Raw genomic sequence first — 15,664 nt, 5'->3', positions numbered from 1 at the left:
GTTCGAATCTTGCCAGGCTCAAGGTTGACTCAGCCTTCCATCCTTTCTAAGGTAGGTAAATTGAGGACCCAGTTTGTGGGGGCAATAAACTGACTGTATAAAATATATAAAAATATGAAGGCTATTGCTTAACGCACTGTAAGCCGCCCTGAGTCTCCGGAGAAAGGCGGCATATAAATCAAATTTTAAATTTTTTTTAAAAAAATTTAAAAATGCACCCCCCAAGATAACAATTTCAGTTTTAGATTTCAGCTTCCAAATTTGGGATGAGGAAGGCTTATGTCCTTGTGCAATTTAACAGTTGGCGTCAGAAATTTTTGCCGATCTGCTAGAAATCAATAAAAGCTCAATCTCTTATCAAAGCAAGGCCCTGCTAGAAGTTGAGCTTTTATCTAGTGATTATCTCAGATCCAAAGAAGTAAGCTATTTGGTCCATGTTTTTACTGGAAACTAACACGACTGACAGGGAAACCTTTACCTTTTACCTCAATTCCTATTTTATTTTTTTTAAAAAAATACAACAAACACTTTTTTAAAAAAAATTAACTTCTGTGTTCTTTTTTAGGCATTGCACCCCAGTTCTGCCCATTTTTTGGAATTCAGTCTTTGACAGGCCGTTTCAAAGCTGTCGCAGCTTTCAAGCTGACTTAATTGCCCATTTTAGGGGCACATGTGTTTATTTTGGCATTATTGCGATTCCAGTGGGTTACCCTAACAGTAAAAGAGACATAGAAGTCGCTGCCACGAGGGCTACCTTTTGATCGCTATAATGATATATTATAAGGTGCTGATGCCTAAATTCTTAATAAGCCCATTAAATTTAAATTTCTAAAACTAATTAAACCATTTAAATTGGATGTCCAACCAATTTTAAGACCTGTGGACTTCAATTCCCAGAATTCCCCAGCCAGCATGGCTGCCTTGAGAATCTTGGGAGTTGAAGTCCACAGGTCTGAAAGCTGCCAGGGTTGGATTGCCCCCAATTTAAATCTAAATTTCTAAAAAATATATATATATTAAACCATTCCCGATTTAGAAAGGGGTTTTTTTTGGTCTCCATCTCCCCCATTTAGCACCCAGTCCAACTGCTAAGACCTCATTCCAAAACCATCAAAAGTCTTTTCATACCCCGTTTATTGGCAGCTGAAAATAATAATAATAAAAAAAAACCAAAATCCCATATGTACAATTTTAAGGCAGTGCTGCCCTTGGGGGGGGAATCAGCGTCGTCTCTTGGCTGTGCTGGGCGGAGCTGGTGCCGTCTGTGTGGCTGCCCGCCTCTTGCTGGTTCTGGTAGAGGGAACGAGGGGGCTGGAAGTGGGAGATAGTCCCACACTTCCATGCAGGCGGTGAGCCTGCAAGTCCACCGTCTGCTGCAGAATACCCATCAGGATGAACTCCGCGTTGGTGATGGGGACTCCGGCCTCCTGAGCTGGTTTGCAGCGCGACAGGTCCTCGGGGCAGGACACTACAATACGCTTCTCCTGAAATAGGTTACGAAAAAGGTCAGATCGTCGAGTCACGCATTTCTTGCAATACACTTCAATTTGCCTGCCTGCTGGAAAACCAGTATACAGGGAGTCCTCGACTTAACAACAGTTCACTTATAGCGACTGTTCAAAAGTCACAACGGCAGCAAAAAAAGTGACTTAACGGCCCTCTTCCCCCCCCCACACACACACTACTGTGGCAGCAACTCCATGCTCACGGGATCAAAATTTAAATGCTTGGCAACCGTCTCATATTTATAATGGTCGCAATGTCCTGGGTCATGTGGACCCTTTCGCCATTTTCTAATACGCAAAGTCAATTTGGGGAAGCCAAATTCACTTAACAACTGTGTCATTAATTTAATTTAATTAATATTTCTATGCCGCCCAACTCCCAAAGGACTCTGGTCGGCTTACAACAGAAATAATAACAAACAGTGAACATAAAAAATTTGATTAGCTTAACAACTGCCGTGATTCACTTCGTAACTGTGGCAAGAAAGGTCGTAAAAGTGGGGCAAAGCTCACTTAACAACTCTCGCTTAGCAACGGAAATATTGGGTTCAATTGTGGGCGTAAGTCGAGGATCACCTGTAATTAAGTTAACCAGGGTTATGGTGAAAGTGTTGAACCAGGAATGGGGAGACCCAAGTTGTAGTCCTCAACCATGGAAGCTTCCTGCTAAACGAGTGATAGCTAACGTTTTCCGGACTGAGTGCCCAAAGCATGCACACGGCCAAACCCCAAAATGCAATGTGTGTGCAGCCCCCGCGCATGCGCCCCATGCATGTGTGCGGCCCCCACGCACGGCCCCGTCACGTGCACCCCAGTCTCCACACAGGCCTGCACAGCCCTCTGCATGCACCCTGCCCCCCCGCGCATGCGCGCAGAGACCTGAAGACCAGCTGGCCGGTGGGGGATGCGCATGCATGCATGGCGGAGCTGAACTGGGTCGACGGCTCGCGTGCCCACAGAAAGAGCGCTGCGTGCCACCTGACACATGTGCCATAGGTTCGCCATCACGGTGCTAGACTCTGGGCCAGCCACCCTCTCTCAGCCCAACTTATAACTCGGTGTAGTAATAAAACAAAAACAACAACCAAATAACAGCTCCGACTCACCTTAAAGGCCCGCGGCATTCTTGGTAATAAGGTCCCACCGCTGCATTTAACAATGTCTTTCATGTGTTCTGGTTCTGGCTTCACGTTAGGAGTGACATGGATCTCGTAGCCCTGGGAAAGAAAGAAACTCTGGAGTACTACCACAAGCAGTCCTCACTTAACGGCCAGTCACATAGCGCCCATTTGAAGTTAACGACACACCTCACCAAATGCCCTGATTTTGAAGTTCTGATGGCCATAAGACTTTTGTCTCTGGTGGTCGGTCATGTGATCATGTTTTGGGAGCCAGGGCTATTTGCAGTGTCCTGCAGTCAAATGATCAGTTTTTTTCTTTTTGCTGGTTTCCAGCAAAAAAAACACGTTGGGTAAATTGGATTTGCTTAATGATCACTGCCTTGGCTTAACAACATTTACTCAGTGGCATTGGCATTTGTTTAACAACTGCCACCATGTACAATCAGGCGTGGTCATGTATGAGCCACTGAAGGACCACAATGACTTAGCTGTAATTGCAGTCTCAATTATAGTGATAAGTCGAGGATTACCCATGTTTGCCAGGGATGTGGGCAAAAAAAAAGGAAAGGAACATCATATCATATAGCAGGCTGGCAGCTGATGGGCCTAAAGCCAAACCTGCAGCTTTCACACAGCCTGGTTCCCTTCCCTTTACAGGTGCGTTGACTCAAATCGCATTCCCCACAATCCCCCAATACCCTGTTCATAGGTGTGTGTGTGTGGACTTGTGATTTTGGAGCTGTTGTTTCATGGGCCTGGAGGCCGCTAAACTGGGATGAAATTGATCTAGGTGGGGAACTACGGCCCTTTTATGACTGGTGGGCTTCAATTCCCAGAATTCCTGAGGCTCAGGAATTCTGGGAGTTGTAGTCCACCAGTCATAAAAGGGCCATCATTCCCCACCTCTGTTCCTGAGGCTCAGGAATTCTGGGAGTTGAAGTCCACCAGTCATAAAAGGGCCGTCGTTCCCCACCCCTTGTTTAGAATGTGAGAAATTCAAACGGGTGCTTGCTTTTGCTCCAGGACCTTCTCAGCATCGGGGAAAACTAGGGAGTGAGGAGAGGATAACTCTCTCTCATAGTAGTCAGGATACTGGATTCTTGAGGATTCACCTGGGCCCAAGACAGCAAACGATGGGCTCACCTGGAACAAGGCTCCTTTCTGCTGTGCTTTCTGCAGCGAGCTGGAGAGGCTGAACCGCAAATTCTCCTCCTGCTCAGGGTCCCGAACGACGAAGTTGTTTGGTGCCAGGAAAAAAGCATTCCGTCTGCTCTGTGGGGTGGAAGCATGAATAAAAGGGAGATCCAACCACATACAGGAAGTTCTTCCTTTCCCGCCTGGAAGCAGGTCACCTCATTCCTGGAGCCATTAAATCAAACCATTTACAACGTGCTGTAAATTGGGAGCTCTGCGGAAGAGGCACTTCATACTGGCAATGCTTGGGAGGCTCATTAAAGCAGCTGCACCTCTGTATAGGCTTTGTGACTTTCCAGCGCATCGCCCTTCGGCGGTGCCTGTGCCTCACATAGGTGAAGTCATTTTAAGGAGTTGCCGATAGAAGCTGCATTTGTTACACAGATGCAATTCTAATGAGTTGCTGATGGATGCTGCATTTGCATACGGATGCGGTAATTTTAAGGAGTTGCCGACAGAGGCATTTCTCTTTCAAAAACCTCTTCCAAACTGCATCCCAAACACTTGCTTGACCCTTAATGCACAGGTGTCGAACTCGATCGCGTCACAGGCTGGATCGTGACGTATCGTGACGTTTTTTGCCTTTGCAGAGCTGGGGTGGGCGTGGCCTGCATAGGACATACCAGGCCCGCGAGCCACCAATTTAAAAGGCCTGCCTTAATCAACGGGTCCTTGTCCACAGTCCTACTGTTGAGCTCTTAGCCGTCAGAGGCTTCCAGGTTTTTCTCTATTGGAGAATATTTAAATTAAAATACAGCTAGTCCTCAATTTACAACCACAAAAATTTATGTTGCTAAGTTGGAAATCTGTTAAGTGAATCTTGCCCCAGTTTACGACTTTTCTCTCCACATTTGTTAAATCGCTGCAGTTCTTAAAAGTAGTAACACGGTTGTTAAGTGAATCTTTTTTCCCCTTTGACCTTCCTTGTGAGGTCGCAAAAGGGCGGGGGGGGGGTCACGTGACCTCCGGGACACTGCAACTGTCATAAATGTGAGTCAGTTGTCAAGCATCCGAATGTAAAATTACATGACCACGGGAATGCTGCAACGGTCATCATCAGTGTGAAAAAAGGGCCTAAGTCGCTTTTTTTTTAATGCCAATGTAACTTCGAACGGTCACTAAACGAACTGTTTGTAAGCCGAGGACTACCTGTAGCTGGAGGCAAAGCTTGCCTATTTCCACTGAACCAGTGGTGGGTTTGTATCGGTTCTATCCAGTTTGGGCGAACCACTAGCGGCGGCAGGAGGCTCCGCCCACCCGTCCGGACGTCATCACGGACACTCTGCGCAGGCGCAGAAGGTTCTGTGCAGGCACAGATGTGGCACAGACGAGCAAAGCAAGTGCACATGCGCTCACATTTAAGAACCGGTAGCAAGGGTAAGTGAATCCCACTACTGCACTGAACTATCCCATCCGTTAAGGCAGGGGTCAGCAACCCGTGGCTCTGGAGCTGCATGTGGCTCTTTCATCCCTCTGCTGCGGCTCCCTGTCGCCGGTCGGCTCCACAATTAATAGGGTTTTCTGTTAGGACAGGTAAAGGAAAAAGGATGCTGCACTAGAAAGAGACTCTATAGTGGGGAAACCAGACTTCCGGTTGGCTCCAGAATTGACCAGGGGGCTTCCAGTTAGGACATTTGTGGCTCTTTTGAGTATTTAAGGTTGCCGACCCCTGTGTTAAGGGATACTCCCATTCCAAATTCAATACGCCAAATTCAACTCAACACACAGCAAATTCAACTCAGAAGCACACTCTTATACTAAAAAAAAAGATTAAATGGCTTATCTTCAGAGAAATGGCCTCCTTGAGCTCCTGCACAAGTCACTGTTCTGAAAGATCTCCAGTAGCACAAATGCCTCCTTTGTTCTAGGAGTCCTCCCCCAGAAATACATATTTCTGCTACCTAGCCTTGGGCAGACTCCTCCAAAAGGCAGACGCGTATGTATTGGGAAAAATAACCTATTGTGTGAAAGTATTCCTTGGCCTCAGCGGACGCAGGATAGGTAGAAACAAGAGCCAGAGCAATAAAACATGCAGAGAAGCAGCATGAATCCTCCCTGGGAGTGACTCGCAGAGGCCAATCCTTAATATCAATTTATTTCTCACAAAAATCTACCTGCAGCTGCCTTGCAAGGGCTTTAAACTGGAGTTTGTAGAGATTCTTGGCTTGTAGAGATTCTCAGTCATCCAGGACATGGTTGCCTTAAAGGTAGGTGTTTTTTTTTTCAGAAAGCAACTGGACTACAGGAACCATTAGCACCACTCAGGTGACCCTGAGGACACAGATAAACCTCCAGGTGGCCTCAACGTCTCTAAAAGGATGCAAATGACCAGCTGTCTGCAAGGAATATAAATCCTTCCATTCCCTACCATTCAATCAGAGCTGAAGAAGCTTCTTGGATGAGAAGTGAAACACCTTCGAAAGAAAAAAAGAAGAAAGTCCAGTTGCTTCCTGAAAAAAAACCTCCTTTGGGATGATTAATCTGGCTTGGAAAAAAAAAGTGGGGAAATTCAGGTAGTTTTTGGCTTACAACCAGTCATTTAGTGACTGTTTGAAGTTACGACAGACTTCCCCAGGGCTACTTATGACCCAGATTCAAAGTTCCAACAGCTGCTCTACCTTGCAGTCATATGACTATTTCGGGCACCCGGCAATCAGCCTGTACCTCAGCCATTTTCAACAACCCACAGTCACATGTTCACAATTTACAATGTTTTTGGTGGAAAACCGAGTTTACTTCCAGTTTCTGGCAAAAAAAAACGGCCATTGTGGACAAGGGATTCACTTAACAACCGCAGTGTTTGCTTTATGACTGCCACATCTACTTAACCAACGTAAAAAAAAGGTGGTAAAATTGGGCACAGACAAGCGGTACAGCCCTTCAATACTTAGAATGCAGTATTGCAGGCAGACTCTGCCCACCGTCTGGAGTTCGATCCTGACTGGCTCAAGGTTGTCTCAGCTTTCCCTCCTTCCGAGGTTGGTAAAATGAGGACTTAAAGATTGTTGGGGGCCATATGCTGACATTGTAAACCGCTTAGAGAGCGGTGTAAAGCGCAGTGAAGCAGTCTATAAGTCTAAGTGCTATTGCTATTAACGATTAACGATGACTTACGATCATAATTCCGGATATCAGAAAAGTGAGTTACCTTCTCCAGCCAATCAAGCGTCACAATGGGGATTCCCCGAGCCAGGGCACACAAGAACTTGACGGTGCGACGTACGCGGTCTGTCACAAGATGAGTGCAGTCAAAGACAGATTCTGCCAGAGTACCCCCCAACTCGGCCACTACCCGCTCTCCTTCCTCATCAATCACACCTGTGAACAGCACCTGAAAAGAGGAGGGAGGTAAATCGACAAATTTGTCAGATTATTCATGAACTGGCAGAGACATGGTAACAAGGTCAGCCAATGAATAGGCATGGCAACTAAGTCAGCCAATTGGGAGCTGAGACAGACTGGAGCCAGGGCGTGTCTTAGTCTGCAGCTTCTGAGTCTTGTGCAGAGAATGGAAACAGAAACTAAACAAGTCTGGACTTGCTTGCCTGCTCTGTGCTCAGATCTAAAATGAAACTAGCTTGTCTGCTCTGCTGAAATGAAACTAACTGTTCTCTCCTGCCTGTAACTTCTACCACGTTGGAAGAATCAACTACTGGTATTGTAAATACCTCATCTGTTATTATGTATATAAAGAAGTTAATGAATCCAGATGAATCAGTTATCTGTGTGTGCTTCTGGATTTGATTTTTGCAAGGAACTCTGATAAAACTTTCATGTTAATGATGGAGCCAATGCAGCTCAAGTGGCCATCTTCCTTTGTCCAGCCCCAAACCCTCCCCTGCTAACATAATAATGCACACGCCATACCTTGGGGGCAGGGCTGCCAGGTCCAGTGGTGCGCCGGGTGCGACTGCCTGATGAAGCCTTTTGACTTGTCGCTTTGCTCTCTGGGCTGTGACGCCGCAACCTCCTTCCTGAAGATGGAGTGAAGACGAGTTCCTGGCGAAAAAGCCCATCAGCCCCCAATTGTATGAAGACTTGGTGAAAGAGCGCCACAACCTCTGGCCCCAAGGCTCAAGCACACCGCTTACCTCCTGGATGGGGGCGCCCTGCCTTCAGACACCTCACAAGGCCTGAGCAGTCGCACAATCCAATGACAGATGGCCTTGCACAACAACCCCCAAGTTTGTTGGCTTCACAAAACCAAGGCTAATCAGGTTGGATTCACTCCCAAACTTCTAGAATCCATTTTTACCAACAGGTATTTTAACATAGACCTGCCAGCTTGCCGATTTCCAAGACTCGGTTTATGCAGCTGTGTACTTGAAGCCCTCGAATTAACAACAGTTCATTTAGTGACTGTTTGAAGTTAAAGCAACACTGAAAAAGTGACTTACGACCGTTTTTCACACTTAATGACCGTTGCAGCATCCCCATGGTCACATGACGAAAATTCAGCTGCTTGGCCACTGACTCGTATTTATGACGGTTGCAGTGTCCTGATCCCCTTTTGCGACCTTCTGACCAGCAGTCAACGGAGAAGCCAGATTCATGATTGAACCGCCGTGATTGATTTAACAACCGTGGCAAGAAAAGTCGCAAAATGGGGCGAAACATGCTTGACCACTGCCTTGCATAGCGACAGAAATGTTGGGCTCAATCATGGTCGTAAGTCAAGAACTACCTGTATGAAATGATCAAAAGCCGGGAATTGTAGGAGTTGCGGCCACAATGCATCAAGGGAAGGCAGCAGGTTGGGGACGGATACTCCCCAGGGATGAAATGCTCCCGGTTCGGACCAGATCGCCCAATCCGATAGCGATGGCGGCGGGTGGTTCGGAGAACCAGTAGCAAAAATCCCTGCGGGGGCCCCCCCATGCCCAACTGAGCCCCGCGATCATCAGAGGCTTTTTTTTTACTTTTAAAAGCATTTTTTCTACAACCTCTTCTGAAGAAAAAATGCTTTTAAAAGTAAAAAAAAAAAGCCTCTGATGATCGCGCGGCTCAGTTGGGATCATCAGATGCTTTTCAAAGCATTTTTTTCTGCAACCTCTTTGCCGAAGAGGTGGTAAAAAAAATGCTTTGAAAAGTCTCTGGCAACTCCCAGCTGAATTGCCTGATCGCCAGAGAGGTATTTTTTAAAATGCCTCTCTGACGATCCCAGCTGAGTTGCCTGATTGGCAGAGGCTTTTCAAAGCATTAGAAAAAATGCTTTGAAAAGTAAAAAAAAAAAAAAAAAGTTAGCCACGCCCACCCAGTCACATTAACCCCCCACCACCACCACCAAGCCATGCCCACAGAACCGGTAGTAACGAATTCTACATTTCACCCATGACGCTCCCCATTGGTTCACGGAACCCTGGAGACCCTCCCATTTAAGATGACTGACTAGCAGGACCCTGTTAGGTCTGCCTAAGGCCACTTACGACACCTGTGGCTGTCAAGGGCCGGGTTTGAATGGGAAAGGATGTGTGGAAGAGCAGCCACATCCACCAGTCTAAGCAGCTGTAGATGTATGAGGCCTAGAGGGGGACGTGGCCCTTCTATTGATTCAATTAAGGGTCCATTGCCCTGAAATGGGGGCGGGGAGGGGAGGAAGCTTTCTTAGGGCAGCTTTTTTTTTTCCTTTTCTTGGATACCTACCTGCCCAAGCTTGGCACCTTTCCCAGAATCCTTTGGGCTTGGGGTGCTCACGGAAGTGCTGCTGCTGTTGCTGGAATGCTTGCTGGCCCGAGTCCTTGGATGCCCTTCTAACCTAGGGTCAGGAGCCGGAGCCCTCCGGACCTGTTTTGTGGGTTCCCTGACCCCAGGGCTGCTGCCAGAGACGGCTTTTGCTACTTCTGTAACTTTGCTGGCAGCCCTGGATGCCCTCTGGGTGCCCCTCGTTCGACCTTGGGGGACAGGAGCAGCGTTCAGGTCTCCATTCCTGGCCTTCTTCCTGGGCCCTTCTTCTCCGGGCTGTTCTGGCCTCTCCTTCACTTCCCTCATTTGCTGACTTGCGTTGCTGAGCTGCCGCAGCCCCCTACGCCTGCTCTCTGGGGCAGCCGGGGTGCTGGATGCAACCACGGCCCCAGATCCGTGACGGCGGAGGCTTCGTCTTTCTGGGACCGGAGTGGGTGAAGCGGAAGTGGTTGAAGATCGTAGACTGCGCCGCAACTCACGGGCAGGGGTTGTTGCTGAAGCTGGATCCTCCTGGGCTGGCACCAACACCTAAGGGTATCAAATGGAGCTCGGGCATCATACCAAACCATGATTCGGTTAATCAGATTGGGGAGGGGGGGTTGCACAAACCACAATTTGCTGAGTTCTCATAACAAACCGCAGTTTACCAATCACGGTTATCCTGTTCTACCCCATGAGATAAGAAAAATGTGAAGGTTAGCTTCACCAAATCAGTCCTTGGTTAATAAAGTATGCCAGTCACCCTCAGTCCAACCCACCTCACAAGGTTGTTGTTGTTGTGGGGAAAAGAGCAGAAGGGAGTAACATTAGGTATGTTCACTGCCTTGAGGTATTCATAAAATAACTCATTTATAATTATCTATAATATATACGAGACCACCTTCTGCCACCGATAACCTCCCACCGGCCAATACGCTCCCACAGAGAGAGTCTCCTCAGGGTGCCATCGGTCAAGCAATGTCGACTGACGACCCCCAGGGGGAGAGCCTTCTCTGTGGGGGCACCCGCCCTCTGGAACAAGCTACCCCCAGGGATACGATTGATCCCGGACCTCCGTACTTTCTGCCGGGCGCTGAAGACTTTTTTATTTCAGCAAGCCGGGCTGGCTTAAAATTTTTAATTGGTTAATTTTATGGGTAAGGGGTTTTAAATTGGGGATTTAATTGATTTAATTATTTTTAAAATTAATTTAATTTTCATATTGTATGTATTTTAATCCTGGCTGTTCACCGCCCTGAGTCCTTCGGGAGAAGGGCGGCATAAAAATTTAATTAATTAATTAATTAATTAATTAATTAATTAATTAATTAATTAATTATAATAATATATTTATTAGCATTGTCATTAATAATAATAATAATATATTTATTATCATCATCATTTATCCACTGCCTATCCACTGTAGGATGAAGGCCTTTTCCGTATGTTTCCAACCAATATGGTCCTGAGCTTTTTTTTGCCAAGTGGGCCCACAATACTTGCTGATATATATAAATATATATATAAATATATATGTGTATTACATATATTAACAAATAACTATTATTTATATTGCGCCTCAGTGGCACAGTGGTTAGAGCGCAGTACTGCAGGCTACTTCTGCCGACTGCCGGCTGCCAGCAGTTTGGCAGTTCGAATCTCACCAGGCTCAAGGTTGAACTCAGCCTTCCATCCTTCCGAGGTGGGTAAAATGAGGACCCAAATTGTTGGGGACGGTATGCTGACTCTGTAAACCGCTTAGAGAGGGCTGTATAGCACTGTGAAGCGGTATATAAGTCTATGTGCTATTGCTATGTTTAATATGTATGTTTTATATTTTTATATGTAATATTTATTATTTATCAAAATAATAAAGACAGGATATTAAATAAATAAAGGCGAATCTGATGTTTACCTTCTTAGAGTTCTTTGTTTTTCTTACTAATTCCGAGTTTTCTTCCACCAGGTCATCCACAGGAGCTAGAAAAAGCCAAAGGATGAAACAGCCTGGATTGAAAAACACCATTTCAATTTTTTGCCACCAGGGGGCAGAGCAGAGATTCGGACATATTAGTATAATGCAGGCCGTGCTCCCTACCTCACATAAACCAATGGGAAATGGAACTCTATTCTACACTAATATATTCCTGCCAGAGTTTTTGGCTATAACAGATAATTGGCTTATGACTGGTTGCTTAGCAACTGTTCAAAGTTACAATGGACCACCCCCCTCAAAAAAAAGCTATTTATGATATAAGGTGCTGAAGTTACGATGTTCACCCCCGCTCCAGTCACATGGCCCCATTTTGAGCGCCCGGCCACTGGCCTATATTTACAATGGTTTTTTTCCCCCCGTTTCCATCCCATAGCAAACAATGGATTCACTTAACAACCAGATCCTTCACTTAACAACTGTGGCATTCACTTTACCACTGTGGCCTTTGCTTACTGACTACTGCTGCAAAAAAAAAAAAAAGTCATAAAATCAGGTCCAGTCACATGATGACCCACCATCCTGATTCATGACTGTGACTGCCAGGCCTCAATGATGGTCGTAAGTCGAGGACCACCTGTACGCAACTCAAGAAAAACAGCAGCCTGGAGCAGGAAGGCCTGGGGAATCACATTCCTGTCTCCTCATCCTCAAACCTACAGCATCTCTTTGGGCTTGGAGGTATCAATTTGAGCCTGGTGGATCCCCCAATATGGATTGCAGGTGATGGTTCCCCAGGAGCCCTCAATCCAGATTGCATGTGGCCCACAAGATGACCATGGCTCATCTCGAAAGGAATCACAAGCACTGCTGGAATGCCGCTAAAGACCAGTTCCAGCGGGCGCATGGAATATTTTGGATTTATGCTGGAAGATGAAAGCTTCAAGGCTTTCCCTGCCCAAGGAGGGGAATGAAATGGTGCTGAAGCAGGGAGAGAATCTTTTTGCAACAGATTCTCAACAACTGTGAGGATAAAAGGTAAAGGTTCCCCTCACACATATGTGCTAGTCGTTCCCGACTCTAAGGGGCGGTGCTCATCTCCGTTTCAAAGCCGAAGAGCCAGCGCTGTCCAAAGACATTTCCGTGGTCATGTGGCCGGCATGACTAAACGCCAAGGCTGCACGGAACGCTGTTACCTTCCCACCAAAGGTGGTCCCTATTTCTCTACTTGCATTTTTTATGTGCTTTCGAACTGTTAGGTTGGCAGAAGCTGGGACAAGTAACAGGAGCTCACCTGGATTCGAACTGCTGAACTGCCGACCTTTTGATCGACAAGCTCAGCATCTTAGCCACTGAGCTACCGTGTCCTGTAGTGAGGGTAAGAGAAGCCAAAAAGAACTCTGGAGAAGTTCTGAATAAATGTGGGAGAAGACAGAAAGGAACTTTGGCCCCGGAAGAGAAATATGACCCCCCCCCCCCCCCAGTTTTAAAAAATCTGCATCTGATTGAGAGCAGAGAGCCAGTTTCCAAATCCAGGGTTGCAAAAGCTCTGAAGTTCCACTTAACGGTGTTTTGAAAACGCCAATAAAACAGAAATAAAACTGCCCCCTTTCTGAGAAAAAGAAAATATTCGAGAATTTTGGATACTTGGCTAAGGTACCCAGGCCTGTGGCTCAAAATGTTGTGAAGAGCCCCATTGCTTGGCTTCACTATTAACAGATTAATCTCATGACTGCTGTTTATGTTTGTATGTATTTGTTTTATGGGTGTTTTTGATTGGTTTAATATCTTTTAAATCAAGAATCACTTGGTTGAATTGGAGAGGCCATAGAAACTGGAAAAAAAAAAAAAATAAGTTTCCAAAGCAGAGTTTGGAGCCTTTGCCATTTGCAACATAGCCCCTTGGTGTCACCCTAAATGTAAACCGCAGCCTCTGGCTCAGTGTTTCTTAACCTTGGCGATTTGAAAGAGAGGTGGACTTCAACTCCCAGAATTCCAGGAATCAGGGGAATTCTGGGATTTGAAGTCCATACACCTCTCCAAGTTATCAAGGCTGACAAACACCGCTCTCGCTCTTCCAAGTTTCCTCACCTCTTATTCAGAGCTGAGGAGGCGGCGCAGTGGCTCAGCGCTTAAGATGCTGGGTTTGTTGGCTGGAAAGCCGGCAGCCCAGGTTCGAGACCCGAGCTCCACGCAACGGAGTGAGCTCCCTTCCTCTCCCCAGCTCCTGCCAACCTAGCCGTTTGAAAGCTTACAAAATGCAAGTAGATAAATAGGTACTCCTTCGATGGGAAAGTAACAGCTCTCCGTGAGGTCATGCGGGCCACATGACCACGAAAACGTCTTCAGATAGTGATGGCTCAATGGCATTGAAACGAGATGAACACTGCCCCCTATAGTTGGCAAAGATTAACAAAGTAAAATCTGCAGAGACTCCTTTTTTCAGAGCCAAACTGTATTTGTGTGTGTAAGTAAGTAAATAAAACGGGTTCAACTAAGATGCCCCATTATGCATTGCAGCCTCCACGATGCCTTGCAGCAGTGAGAACCATAATCCACTCATTCCCCTTATGACAATCTTTCACATGCTGCCACTCACTTGCCTCACTCTGTCTCGGCACCACCACCTCTGAAGAAGGGCTTCCACTTTCCGGGACCTCCTCCCTCTTCTCTTCCTGTGAAGTCAAGGACCCCTTGCTGACCACAAGGGGAATTTGCACAGAACCGAGAGGCTGAGTTTCCTCTTCAGGGGCGCCCTCTGGTGTCTGCAAGGGGGACTGCATAGCAGGCAACCCCACAGCCTGAGGCGGAGGGTTGTCTCCTGGAAGACTGGAGGTGCTTTCTTTTCCTGGAGAGGTTGCAGCTGGGAAGTCAGGTTGAGGCACCTGCTCAAAACATTTGTCCCCTTCGGGTTGGTTCTGGACAATCCGTTCTGGATCCAGCTTCTTTTTGTCGCAGGGCTCTGCTGAGACTTGCTGGGGCTCCTCACAATATGGCTGGGTAGCTTCCAGCATGTCATCTTCCTGGTCAGAACTGTTGTCTTTCAAAGGTGAGCTGGTCACTAGGAGGACAACGGGTAGAGACATATTGTCTTCATTTGCTCTTAAAACTAAGCAGGCCTTCCCTGTCTAATGTCCTTCCAGATATTCTGGGCTACAATTGCCTTGATCCATTCCAACATAATGGAATCTGGAATTTCCATTTTAAGTCATGAAAGTCATAAAGTCAAAGCATCAAATGACCCGATTTTACAACTTTATTTTGTAGTGGCCATTAATCCAACGCCATAGTCATTAAGTGAACGTGGCGGTCATTAACACAAATTAATGTGTTCCTATATGCATTTTTTTTTGTGGAAAGCAACTGAAAAGGCTGGAAACTAGCCAGTAGCAATCCTTGCTGAAACAATGGGGACTAGAGTCCATGTATTTATTTAGAAGGGGAATCAGGTGAAGGAAACCTTTGAAGTTCTACCAGGATCTTCATGTTTATCACACCAAGTTGCAATCACTTCCCTCCCCCTCTATTAGAAGTAGCCCAGCTACAATTTCAATCAAACAGAATAGAGCTGGAAGGGAACTTGAAGGTCTTCTAGTCCAACCCTCTGCTCAAGCAAGGAGACCCTATACCATTTGAGACAAGTGGCTGTCCAATCTCTTTTAAAAAAAACTCCAGTGATGAAGCACCCACAATTTCTGAAGGCAAAGCTGTTGTACTGGTTAATTGTCTTCACTGTTAGGAAGTTTCTCAATTCCAGGTTCCTTCTCTCCTTGATTAGTTTCCATCTGTTGTTTCTTGTCCTGCCCTCTGGTACTTTGGAAAATAAGTTGACTCCGTCTCTTCTTTGTGGCAGCCCCTCAAATACTGGAAGACTGCTATCATGTCACCCCAATCCTTCTTTTCTCTAGACTGGCCATACCCAATTCCTGCAACCGTTCTTCGTATTTTTTTTTTTTTAATTTGATTTGTATGCCACCCTTCTCCGGAGACTCAGGGCAGCTTACAATGCGTTAGGCAATAGCCTTCATACTTTTGTATATTTATACAAAGTCAGCTTATTGCCTCCACAAACTGGGTCCTCATTTTACCTACCTTAGAAAGGATGGAAGGCTGAGTCAACCTTGAGCCTGGCGAGATTCGATCTTACTTTAATTGCAGACAGCTGGTGTTAAATTAAGTGCTCTGTCTGTTGAGCTATCCAGGCTCTTTGGAGGCTCTATCCAGGTTTTTGTCTCCAGGCCCTTGATCAT

General features: G+C 46.3%; 1 protein-coding gene across 3 annotated transcripts in view; it reads right to left on the bottom strand.

Moving 5' to 3' along the window:
• Nucleotides 1–1,116: 1,116 nt before the first annotated feature.
• Nucleotides 1,117–15,664, bottom strand: part of MDC1 (mediator of DNA damage checkpoint 1) — a 34,135-nt gene continuing 19,587 nt past the window's right edge. Inside the window, exons 8-15 of one of the 3 annotated variants that reach the window (XM_070936671.1) lie at nt 14,014–14,475; nt 11,397–11,461; nt 9,464–10,030; nt 7,688–7,819; nt 6,969–7,151; nt 3,770–3,898; nt 2,612–2,722; nt 1,117–1,484 (exon numbers count right to left, since the gene is read on the bottom strand). In XM_070936671.1, coding sequence (XP_070792772.1) covers nt 1,221–1,484; nt 2,612–2,722; nt 3,770–3,898; nt 6,969–7,151; nt 7,688–7,819; nt 9,464–10,030; nt 11,397–11,461; nt 14,014–14,475 — 1,913 coding nt within the window. In that variant the 3' untranslated portion in view covers nt 1,117–1,220. Of the gene's footprint in view, nt 1,485–2,611; nt 2,723–3,769; nt 3,899–6,147; nt 6,235–6,968; nt 7,152–7,687; nt 7,820–9,463; nt 10,031–11,396; nt 11,462–14,013; nt 14,476–15,664 lie in introns of those variants that run through there. The other 2 variants (XM_070936674.1, XM_070936673.1) reach the window with 2 other exon arrangements.

Source organism: Pituophis catenifer, unplaced genomic scaffold (assembly GCF_029215685.1).
Source record: "Pituophis catenifer annectens isolate HBS135680 unplaced genomic scaffold, rPitCat1.0.hap2 SCAF_2, whole genome shotgun sequence".
Taxonomy (NCBI): domain Eukaryota; kingdom Metazoa; phylum Chordata; class Lepidosauria; order Squamata; family Colubridae; genus Pituophis; species Pituophis catenifer.
The sequence above is the reverse complement of the archived record's forward strand: the minus strand, read 5'-3'. Positions and strand labels throughout refer to the sequence as shown.